Source organism: Rosa chinensis, chromosome 3 (genome assembly GCF_002994745.2).
Source record: "Rosa chinensis cultivar Old Blush chromosome 3, RchiOBHm-V2, whole genome shotgun sequence".
Taxonomy (NCBI): Eukaryota; Viridiplantae; Streptophyta; class Magnoliopsida; order Rosales; family Rosaceae; genus Rosa; species Rosa chinensis.
The window spans coordinates 44,701,659-44,713,949 of NC_037090.1; the positions used below are offsets into that span (position 1 = coordinate 44,701,659).

The window sequence follows — 12,291 nt, forward strand, 5'->3', positions numbered from 1 at the left end:
GTAGTACTCCAACTCGAGACTGGGAGGCTCTCTTTATCATATGATGATTTCTTCTTCCTCATACCCTATTGTTACTTGACTAGGGGGCCGAGGCTAGTCTGAATTTACTTGATCAGCCGGGCTGGTCATATTTTTACGAGTTATTGTTCTCGGTTTTCTTACTTTGTTGTTGTGACTAGTGGGGCTAGTGAGTTTTCTTAAGCTAATTGTCATTCAAATTATTTTCCTAAAGCTTGCATACATTGGTTTTAGAGTATATTGCGGGAAAGTGGTAAATTCTCAGTTTTCTGTTTATTCTAATTATTTATTTTTTTCCGCTCATGCTAACATAGTTCTTCAATTACTTTTCCCTAGGCCCTTCGGCTTCAAATGCCTAGTTTGCAGTGTTGTTGCTCAACATTAGTAAGAGTTGAGGCATAGCATCCACTTTCGTTGCTGTCATCTTTTGTAGGTTACTTGAACCTACTAATTTCTATTCTTTTTTGTTCATCTTTTTGGTAACTGGTAACTTAGCTGTGATATCAGTGAAGAATTTATGTTAAAATTTTGACTTCTTTGTAAATATAGGGATATTATAGTATGTCCACTTCTTTTAACTTTCTCATTGATAACTTACTATAGTCGGTCCACTATTTTAACTTTCTCATATGGCTTTCTTTATATGTGTTTTCATAAGATGGTGATTGAATTTCAATGTTTGAATGTCAGGTTGCATAACTATTGATATATTTACTACAGTTCGGTTGCATCAACTTCCAAAGGAGTATAAATATCAGGACATTAGTGCATATGGCTAATGATTCTTCAAGTAAGCTCAGACTTTGTTTTGGGGACATCATCTCTGAAACCTTACGCACCATGTAGCACAACTGCTTTACTTTTTCTTGTTTTTTTCTGAGCAAGTAACAGTACTGCTTATTGGTCTTGTTTTGTGTTTGAGTTGATCCTTCTTGATTCGGCTAGAATGTTAAATTATGTCTCTTTTGACATAGATTTCGATTTTGAATTGCTATGCGCTATAGAAGCTAATAAAGGAAATTACTAAAATTCATTGTTTTTTTTTTTTTTGAAATAAACTGAAATTCATTGTTAGTGTGTCCTAGCTAGATTGGTGAAGGGAGGGGGCGATGCGATTGATTACCAATTTTTTCTCTTTGTAAACTGAAGGATTTCAATGTTATATATATAGAACCTCTTACTTTTTTTTTTCCTGATGAAAATTTGGTAGTTATGTTCCTGTTGATAAAACTAATTATAGCTTGCTCATATGTTTCTAGGCTAGCCTTTATAGGTTTGGGTTTTATTTTGTGAATTATGTTGGATCATGAATCTGGAAAAAAAAATTAATGGAATGCCTCAATTTTTTGATGATGTGGTTGAGTTATGATGTTGAGAGATGTCACTTTTTTTCCCAGCAGCATGTACAATTAAACTTTGCACATCCTCCTCCTCAAAAGGAAGTGATGTATATAAATGTATCACAAAACAATAATAAATCGATATCAATTGAGAGATTAGAAATCACTATCAAAATAAAAACCGATGTCCCCTTATTATGAATATATCGAAATGTGTATATAGAATCGATGTACCCAAAACCAATGCACATTGATTTGTAAAAAGCAAAACGTTATCTTGTGTAAACGTAGAAATCACATTATATAGAGTAAACTGATTTACCATTAACAAGTGCACATCGGTTTGTGTAAACTGGGATGTTTGCACTAATCAAAAACATCAGTTTATAAAACGAGGACCGATGTACATAAAACCCGTGAACATCAATTTGTATAAATGAAAACGATGTTTTGTGTAGAAATACACATCATTTAAACAAAAAATACCGATGAACTCTAAAGACAGACAACGTTCTTAAGAAAATAAGGTAGCAAAATACGTATAACGATGACGAAGAACAAACAATAGTTTATGAAAACTGATGTGTAGAAGAGTATCAGACATCATTTATAAAATAACAATTGATGTAAAATGTCCACTTATATACTGTTCGGCATATACTTTATTAAGCATAGAATGCCAAAATATAAAGAATTATAGTTAACATACAAAATTATGATGATTATAGCGATTATACATCGTCTTGTATTTCAAAAGCGATGTTGGTTCTTATTCGGGACATCTGTCTCTAACCGATGTCTGATTTTCTTGATCTTTCTCTACATCCACTAAGAGATCTATCAAAATTTAGTTTTACATCGGTTATGGACTGATGTCTATTAACAAAATTCTAGTAGTGTATATACACTCTATGTTTTCCAAAAATCTATTGTAGACACAAGAAATTTAATGAAAATAAAATTCATTAAATAATTCGGTCAACATTTGAAATTATGACCGAACATGCTTAGTTGGGGCGTGAGTCCCATAAAAAGGTACATGTGGCACGTTATTCACCAAAATCAAGTAGACTTTGTGAATGACACATAGTGACACATGAAGGGTCTATCGCAATAAATGAATGCATTCCGGTTAAATCAATTGATGTTAAGATGGATCAACCAAATTGAATTAGTTGATTGCGAATAAAATCAAGCTTTAAATATAGCCTACTGATTAGATATCAAATCAAATTATATTGATTGATTGGTAATCAAATATTAAATTGATTGACCAAATTCCTTAAACAATTATGATTAAATCAATTAATTAAGATTTGATTGATTTAATTATGTTATTAAAAAAATACAATTAATATCGTGTCATCAATGTGTTCCAAAATGAGAGAGACACAAACACTATAAATACTCCCTCTCAAACCAAGAGAAGGACTTCAGTCAAACGGAAGAAATTAGTCAAAAAACTCAGAATTCTCCCAACACTGGTAAAGAACCATCAAGCTGCAAACTAACCAGTTCCTCTACCAAACACTAACCACAAGTTGCAAAGTACTCGTCACTTGGCAACCTTTGTTACCACTACACAACTCAAGGTCAAGCGTCTATCGCCCTTGAGTTGAAATACTGTCAGAAATCAAATAAGAGGATTACTTAAAGATTAAAGCCCGCATTCAAATCATCAATAAAATTATTATATTTATGTGTACACTTGTATGCATTTTATTTGTTTTCAGATTTTCGTGTTTATAAATTGGCACGCTCAACTTCAAACAAATCCGTTCGAGCAATGGCTTCCAAGAACGTTCAAGCCATCCAGAAAAACAAGTTCTAAGCTAATCATCTGGTTATATCTCCTAAAGCATGGCAAAGACTCAGCCCAAAAAATTCGTGGCTTTGTCTTCTAAGCCTCGCAAGTCAATCATCACATTGGAAAGATTAGGGGCAAGGGAGCATGTCTCTTGAAGTGAAGAGAGGCAAGCTCTAAACACAAACTTAGAGAACGGTCGTCCTTATCTGTCTCTGATGACGACTCAAGCTGTCAGGACCCACCCCATAATTACCCTCCTAACTCCAAGATGGACCTGTAGATCCGCTCGCTCTCAATGCCAACCAGATCAGGCACAAACTGAGCTAACTGGGTGAACCGCTGCTCAAACTCCGTAATAGTCATGTCCCCCTTCTCTAAATGTAGGAACTCATATTTCATCCTGTCACGGATAGCTGTACCATAATACCGCCCAGTAAAATGTTCCTTGAACTGTTCCCAAGTGATTGGGCCATCATTCCCTAATTCCCTACTAGTATAAGCCCACCAATCAAAAGCCACACCATCAAGAAAGTCCACTGCTAAACCCACTTTTCGGTCCTCTGGGCAATGAATCTGAGTAAAGACCCTCTCCATTTTGTTCAGCCAATTTTGAGCATCCATCGCATCAGGAGCATGGGAGAAGCTATAAGCTCCATGCCTCTTCGCTCGCTCCATGGTAAAGTCGGTTCTGGAGCCCGGAAGCGCTGCAGTCAACTGCTGAACAATACGTCCCAAAGCTTCCGCTATTCCTCCAGGAGCATTCTCATCTCCTGGAATGGGAGGGGTCTCCCCACGAGTCCGGCGTCTAGGAGGCATAGCACCTGAGATTGAAAAAGAATTAGATGACTCACATCAAAGGTACTAATATAACTACCTTATACACTTGAAGAACATACTAGCATCGAAGAGCACACGATGGGGATCCGCCGCAGTCGGGCCATCACTCGGAAGATACTAGACGTCCTCAAATATATAAAGTAGTATAATTGACAGGAAACGGTAAACCTAATGCTCTGATACCAACTGTCAGGACCCACCCCGGAATTACCCTCCTAACTCCAAGATGGACCTGCGGGGCCCACTTTTCGGGAAAATTCGACATAACTTCCCCTAAAAGTGGACAACCCTAAACCTGCTGAAAACACTTCTAAGTATAGTAATTTCTATGCTTGAAGCCACCCTGCTTCCAAGCAACAATCCGCAAATTTCCAAGTATAAACATCGTACTACACAAACATAACCATTTATATAAATTACAACCCAGCAAATCAAATCTTTCAACTTTCTCCAATATTATACAACTCCCATACACTCATAATTATACAAATGTATAAATCCACCCTTTTAAAGTAATCAGAGCAATCTAAAGAACACACTCGAAATATAATACATAAAGTAGGTTAAAGTAGGTTAACAGTAACCTACTTTATGTATTATATTTCGAGTGTGTTCTTTAGATTGCTCTGATTACTTTAAAAGGGTGGATTCTACTTTATGTATTATATTTCGAGTGTGTTCTTTAGATTGCTCTGATTACTTTAAAAGGGTGGATTTATACATTTGTATAAGTATGAGTGTATGGGAGTTGTATAATATTGGAGAAAGTTGAAAGATTTGATTTCCTGGGTTGTAATTTATATAAATGGTTATGTTTGTGTAGTACGATGTTTATACTTGGAAATTTGCGGATTGTTGCTTGGAAGCAAGGTGGCTTCAAGCATAGAAATTACTATACTTAGAAGTGTTTTCAGCATGTTTAGGGTTGTCCACTTTTAGGGGAAGTTATGTCGAATTTTCCCGAAAAGTGGGCCCCGCAGGTCCATCTTGGAGTTAGGAGGGTAATTCCGGGGTGGGTCCTGACACAAGCATCGAATAGTACCATGGGAGTCCCGGTGTTGAAGAAAACAAAACTTCTAGGATGCAGTCAGACAGTGCACCTCCCCTATCAGCTATGCAAGTCATGATGACGGGGGCAACCACGATTGAGGATCAGATAACTAATCTGATGGATGCAGTTCAAAAACTCACTAAAACCTTAAAAGAAAAAGATATGCAGATTGCTGAGCTTTGGAGCAAGCTCAAAAACTAGAACGATGAGCATTCTGTTAAGGGTCCAAGTGAGAACGATGAAGGAAAACATGGAGAGACTTTGAAACCAAGTGATAAGGGCAGTGAAAGACCCACTTGGTTCTCTGTCCTACCAATAGTTGCAAGACCCCAACTCCATTAGGGCTCAATACAAAGGCCCCTCTTGTGATTCTCTCACATTCTCCTTAGAGTTGAAATAATTGTTTGTACCCACATTTGCATGTCCACTCAGACATAGCTAATATGTAGATAGTCATTGAATAACATCGAATGTTAATGAGCCGCTCAATGAATTATTGGGCTGGTGACTAGATACGTTGGTCAATGATCAGTTGAACAATATATTTGGCTTGAGAAAAGTCAGTTAAAGATCAGGCCGGTAGGAGGTTTCAAGAGTCAAACTCATTCTTTTCTAGCACACCTAAGTGACACACACGAGCAACACGCCTCATCCCCTTGCCGAAATACATCACAACTGTGTATATACATTTCCTTTCTAGGTCAGGTCAATTCATTCAATTGGGGGACTACAACATACACATACAAATGTTAGAACCTATACAACACAATATCATGCTTGCCTGCAACAGTAATCACAACACAAAGAGGCAGGAACCTACTCAAAGATTGAAATTGGCAGGATATAGGAGGCAAATCCTCATTTCGCCAACCCTTGCTGGCTATCATAACTCTACCACTCCACGAGAAGTACACGGAGGACAATAAAGCCTCCATAGTGGCACAACAGTTCCCAGCAGTTGCCTGAGGGTGTTAGGCAACACCTGATCCATAACGAGTGTACACACTAGCAGTAACTCGACTATCACAAGGTATTAATGACTGCAAACAGGCCCCGTACGAACATCCAAATATCATGTCCTAGGCCGTGTGCTCTACTCACCATGATAATGACCTGTATGAGCCACTCCTCAAATAACAAGGGCCTCGGGCCTGCTCTATACAACCTACCAACAATTGCACCAGAGCCTTCTGAGGATGCAAGGAAGTACACCATATCTCACATCGAAGAAATGGGAAATGCCTTTCCCATACTGAGGTATATATGTCAGAGTCAACCACCTTCAGGGGGGTAATAGCTTCTTTTGACAGAACCCGACCCAAGTTTCACCCCGAAACCTGGATACGAGCCTGTGGGACCCACATTACGTGGAATCCTACCAAAAAATCGGCAAAAAAAGTTTACAAAACCTGGACATGATTATAACTAAACTCGAACTCATAGATACATTCCAAGTATAAATATTACATTCCGAAAGTGATATTCCAACATCACTCCAACAAGATAACAACTTCTCAAGCACCAACGTACTCCAAATTAAAAGGGTTATCAGAGAAATACTACATAATTAAGCCAATATCATACAAGGTAGGTTAAATAATAACCTACATTCAAAACGGAAGCGCTGATTCCTATGCCTTGAGTTCCTGGATGCGATCTCGGCAAATCTGAAATCTGGGCATTTGAAACTGAAGGGCCCAGGGGAAAACATTTAAAAACCGTTAGAGTGAGTGGACAAAACTGAAATAAGTTATGAAAACAACTAATTGAATGCTTTCCCATTTTCTCGTTAATAAAATCCGACATGCAGCGAGATTTTCAAAACTTTTCCAACTCATTCCTTTTTAAAACATCATTTTCATGAAAAATCGTTCGATGACTAGAGAGAACTGCTGTCTAGTCGTCTCATGCCATCTGGAGGGGACTGTCGCTCAGATGATGCAACGGAGGGGACTGTCGACTGAAATTTTGGAGGCGGTGGTTAGAGGGGACTACCAACTAACTACCCCATGTCATCTGGAGGGGACTGCCGACCAGATGACTCACCGGAGGGGACTGCCAACCTGAATATAGTCTGAAGGGGACTGCCGACTAGGTAATGTACTCATGCGCCGAAAATAGCGTCCTTGCCAACTCGTTTCTTTAAACTCATTTCTTTCCACGAACACCACGTTTATTCAAACAATAATCAAGTTATAAATTTAATGCCATGCTGCATGCATCATTTAAATAAGATAAAAGTCCATTCACAGGTGAGTCTTGCAGCTAATCCTGCTGCCTGCCAGTGTCCTCCTCGCCCGAGGGCTCAGTACGTCCTGTAAAATTGACAATATATAATTAACCGCAATAAGGAAATAATCTAAGAATCAAAACTCATTCCCTCGAAATACTCTTTGTTCATAAATTCCCTTAAAAATCCCACTCTTCAATTTAGGATTACACTTCTTGAATTTGGAATTTCCCTAACGATTTCAAAGCCCTCGCTTAAACTTTAATCTTCACAAGGATCGTTTCGATAACTTAGCCAATTTAATTTCGATTCCTTAACCATAATTAACCACCAAATTATAAAATAAATCCCTTTCCAAAATTTCCAAATTCTCTCTTAGTTTTCCTTTTTAATCCACAATCAGTACTCCAACTTCCCAACACATTAATTCAATACAAAATTATAATCAAGAGCATTTAACCAAGAGATTTAAACCATAATATTTAGAAAACCATGTCCAACATCAAATTTCCATGAAATCTCAATAACCAAACATCCTCAAGCCTAAAGCATAACTCAACAATTAAAATAAGGGTTTTTGTCCATTTACCCTAATTTTTAGTCAATGTTCCCACTTACCCCAGCAACTTTTTTTAATTCCCCTCTACCCTAAACACTCTAAGGATCTATTTCTTTTTACACAACATTTCTATTTTAATATATTTTTGTTTACCTTTTTACCCTTTTGTTAACGACCTAGTCTCTCAGCCCCAGTTTCAAATCCCGAGGTAACGAATAGAGAGAACTTCTGCTTAGAGAGAGAAGCTCTGGTTCTGGTGCGATAGAGAGAGAAGCTCGCAATAGAGAGAGAAAGAAGCAATGTCGCTTTGGATTTCAACCATGCTGCAGCTCGGTTTGAAACGATTTCAATTCCGTTTCTTCGATTTTTTTTTTTTGTATCCTTGTTTGCTATTCAACTCGATTGAGTCTAAGGCTGATTTTATGAGTTTTGTTTTCCTGTACGTTTTTTATTTCCGACTTATTGCGTTAATTTTGTTCTGTGTTTCGTGAATTTCATCTTTGATTTGGTTCGATTTGCTATTTTTCATGCTTATAAGTTTGTTGTGGTAAGTTTGATCTGTTTCGGTGTGGTAAGTTTGTTGTGATTCTGTTTTGAAACGGTTCAATGTATTCTGGTATTTGTTAATCGTCTATTGCCAGTCAATATTGGTTTTACATAGCTGCTTTTCTTCTTTTTTGGATGAATTGTTGTTCACGGTGTTGATAATGATGTGATTTGGTAGCTTCTGACATGATTTTGGTCTTTGTGAACCGTATATTGCCCCCCAGTAGACCCATATTGGGGGTCAATAGAGGATTGAAAAAGCCGCTTTTCTTCTTTTTTGATATTCTTAGTTGTTACTGAAGTTTAGTAGTACGTGTTTATAGTAACTTGTTTCGGTTTTGTAAAGACATTTTATCTGAGTCCCATCTATTGGGGGTCAGTATGTGTCTATTGGGGGGCAATAGTGGTTTGATGTTTTATTTTTTTTATTTATTATGTTTATTTTTTTATATACAGGAATATGGATGCTTCCTTAGCTGTTAAGTGCACTCATTCTGGACAAAGTTTCATGTTTTGTATTAATCAATATATGAGCTATGCTCATTTGTTTGAATACATTTGTGAACGGTTCAAGTTTTCTGCAACTGATGATATTGAGCTTCATTATTCGCTTCCTGGATGCGCTATTTTTTCTTCTTCGTAATGATGATGATTTCAAGATGCTGTTTAGCGGTGCCAAGATTTACAAGTTGGATTGTGTTGATATTATGGTGTTGAAGAATAGTGTAATTTGCAGCAAAAAAGCTTCTGTTTCATTTGAAGATAGCTGCTCTGGTATTGTGGATGAAGATGATTACCTCACTGAGGCATTTAGGACTGAAGTTCAAAAGTCTTACTTGTCAAATGAGTGGGCTAGTTACATTCAATGTGTAGGGCAGAAATTTCGTGGCGGTTCCCCCGAGTTTCGAGACAAGCTCAGAAAGTATGCTATTGAAGTTGGGTTCAGCTTTGTATTTATTAGAAATGACTGGGACAGAATTCATGCAGTTTGTTCAAATTGGGGAACCGAAGGATGTGAGTGGAATGTCCGTGGTTATGTTTTGCCTGCAAATGGTTGCTTTATTATTGGTGAGTTGGACAATGTCCACTCTTGCAAAGGTGTTCTTCGAAAACAAAAACATGAGCTTTTGGGATCGAAAATTGTCAAGTCATGTATTGAAGAGGACATTAGCTATAACTTGTCATTGAAGCCAAGGGAAATTATCAGCAAGTTCAAGTCAGCTTATGGGTTTGATATATCATACAAGGTTGCTTGGAAAGCAAAGCAGAAGGCTAGGGAAATGATTTATGGTTCTGAGGCTGATTCGTTTAACATGTTAACATGGTATAGGGAAGCTGTATTTGAGACGAACCCGGGATCGTCTTTTGTTTTGGAAGTTGATTCATCGAGTAATCAGTTCCAGAGGCTTTTCCTAGCTTATGCAGGCTGTGTTCGTGGCTTTGAATTCTGTCTTCCCATCTTGTATGTCGATGGGACTTTTGGGAAGAGTGTCTACAAGGGGCAGATACTTTGTGCAACCGGAAAGAATGGAAATCATGGTATTTTTCTCATGTCTATGATTTTTTATTGGTATTTTTGTTGAAAATGTGTTGTGGCACGCTCCCTTTGGCGGTGCAGCGGCACGCTGCAATCATGTTTTGCCCTCCAATAGATATATATTGCCCCCCAATACACGTTAATTTTCTTCTCATTTCTTCACCCTTTTTGTTTCTTTTATGTTTATTATTGGTTTTGGGATTCTTTTTTGTTCAAAATGTGCAGTAGCAAGCTCCACTTTGCGGTGCAGCGGCACACTGCAATTATGTATTGACCCCCAATAGACATATATTGCCCCCCAATACACGTTCATTTTCTTCTGATTTCTCGCCCCTCTTTGTTTCTATTATGTTTATTGTTGTTTTTTTTAATTCTTTTTTGTTGAAAATGTGGAGCGACACGCCCCAGTTGGCGGTGCAGCGGCACGCTGCATTCATGTATTGTCCTCCAATAGACGTCTATTGACCCCCAATATACTCACTTTTTTTCCTGTTTTCTGTTGGTTTCTTTCCTCTTGCAATGTGTGTATGTGATTCTGAGACTGATGCTAATTGGTCCTTTTTCTTCCAACACTTGAAGAACTTGCTGGAACCTCAAGGTAGAAAGATCACTTTTATTAGTGATCGCGGTGTTGGACTGTTGAGTGCTTTCGACAAGATATTTCCTGGTAATCCTCATCTTTTTTGTTACAAGCACTTGGTGCATAACCTTATGACTAAATACCGGTAAAGGCTCTTCTGTTTTGAAAGATGATGTTAAAAAGAAGTTTTTTGAGTTGGCATATTCATGCACTGAAAAGGAATATCGTTTTCATTTGAGAGAGTTGAGAGAAGCTGGTGGTGCTAATATTATAGATCCGTTTCTTGCTGATCTGCCTGTTCAAAATTGGTGCCGTGCATTTTTCCCTGGATGCCGTTATGGAATTATGGCTAATAGTATAGCTGAATCTTTTAATGCTTGGTTTGCTGTTGAACGGGAGATGCCAGTGTACACTATGCTTGATCAGACTCGGATTAGGGTGATGCAGATGATGGGTGAGAGGAGAGACGAGGCACAGCTTTGGACCTCGCAACTTACTCCTGTTATGGAGGGTCGTTTGAAAGAAGGTATGGAGAAAGCTTGCTGTTTCAATGTGCATTACTCCGATACAAATGTTTATGAGGTTAGATCAAAGTATTCTTATGTTGTGGACCTTGGAACTCCTTCGTGCTCTTGTAAAAAATGGGAGATTAACTGCTTCCCTTGCTGCCACGGTCTTGCTGCAATTCAAGCTGCGTCATTGGATGTTTATGCTTTTATGGATAAGTATTTTTATGTTGATTATTACAAGAAGTGTTATGATTTTCCAATTTATCCAATATCTAATGTTGATATGGCTTCTTCGGAATCTGCAAGTAATGACTTCATACTTCCTCCAAATGCAAAAAGGCCTCCCGGGAGGCCTAGGCTCAAGAGGTTCAAGTCTAGAGGAGAGTGTGAAAAGAAGCTCATTCGTTGCGGCCGATGTGGCAAAATGGGACAGCATAACAAGAAGACCTGCACTGAACCTATTTGAATTTGAATGTAAAGTTGTCAATTGTTTTAGCATTCTGACTGGCTGTATTGGGGGGCAGTAATAGGCTATTGGGGGGCAATAGATGATTTTATCCAGGGCTTTAACATTTTTTGGTGTCAAAGATTATTGACATTGATTGGTACTTCAGTTTTGTTTCTGACTGATAAATTGATTAATTTTTTCCACTGTGATGTGACCCTACATTAAATGTCTATTTGGGGGCAATATAGCTTTTCAGCACGCAATAGAACCTGAATGTTTGAGGGTTGTTTCACAGTTGTGAAATTTTTAACACTTGCACATTCAAATGTAGTTTGATATTCTATTTGTGTTACTTCTGACCCTCTAACCAAGCTCTATTGGGGGCCAATAGACCTCTATTGCCCCCAATAGAACCTGGTTTCTAAGGAGTCAAGTCATCAGGTTTGTAATAGGGCCCTGTAATTTGAATATCAACCTGTGTCCTATGCGCAACCATAGTAAATGAAGATAAATTCTTTCAAGTTGATAGAAATTAAATTGAAAAGATGTCAAATCATCCGAAATTATTCCAAATCAAAGTAACTTCAACAGAAAGTAACTACTTAAAATATTCATTTTCTATTTTTTTGCCTCTCCTACAGCATCTGCAGTTTCAGAAAGGTATTTTTTGACGCTCCAAGCACATTCTTCCTTTGCAAACCTCTCAAGAATTGTTTTCCTCATTTCATTGCCTTTCTTCTTGCTGGGTTCCACTCCGTGAATTATGCTTTCCATGAAATGGATCATAAAAGGCCCACAGTCATCCCTGTAAAGCAAGAATTTCAGGGAC

At 37.9% G+C, this 12,291-nt stretch overlaps 1 protein-coding gene across 1 annotated transcript; it reads left to right on the plus strand.

Annotated features, from left to right (window-relative positions):
• Nucleotides 1-6,161: 6,161 nt before the first annotated feature.
• LOC112194632 lies at nt 6,162-11,480 on the plus strand. The gene is made up of 3 exons (XM_024334847.1): nt 6,162-6,310; nt 8,963-9,927; nt 10,657-11,480. Exons 1-3 carry the CDS (start codon nt 6,162-6,164, stop codon nt 11,478-11,480), a joined length of 1,938 nt encoding a protein of 645 aa, XP_024190615.1.
• Nucleotides 11,481-12,291: the final 811 nt, after the last annotated feature.

Coding starts and splice junctions, on each gene's coding strand:
- LOC112194632 (XM_024334847.1), top strand. CDS start 6,162: ATGACCTGTATGAGCCACTCCTCAAATAACAAGGGCCTCGGGCCTGCT. Junction 6,311..8,962: donor AATGCCTTTCCCATACTGAG/GTATATATGTCA, acceptor GAACGGTTCAAG/TTTTCTGCAACTGATGATAT. Junction 9,928..10,656: donor CGGAAAGAATGGAAATCATG/GTATTTTTCTCA, acceptor ATACCGGTAAAG/GCTCTTCTGTTTTGAAAGAT.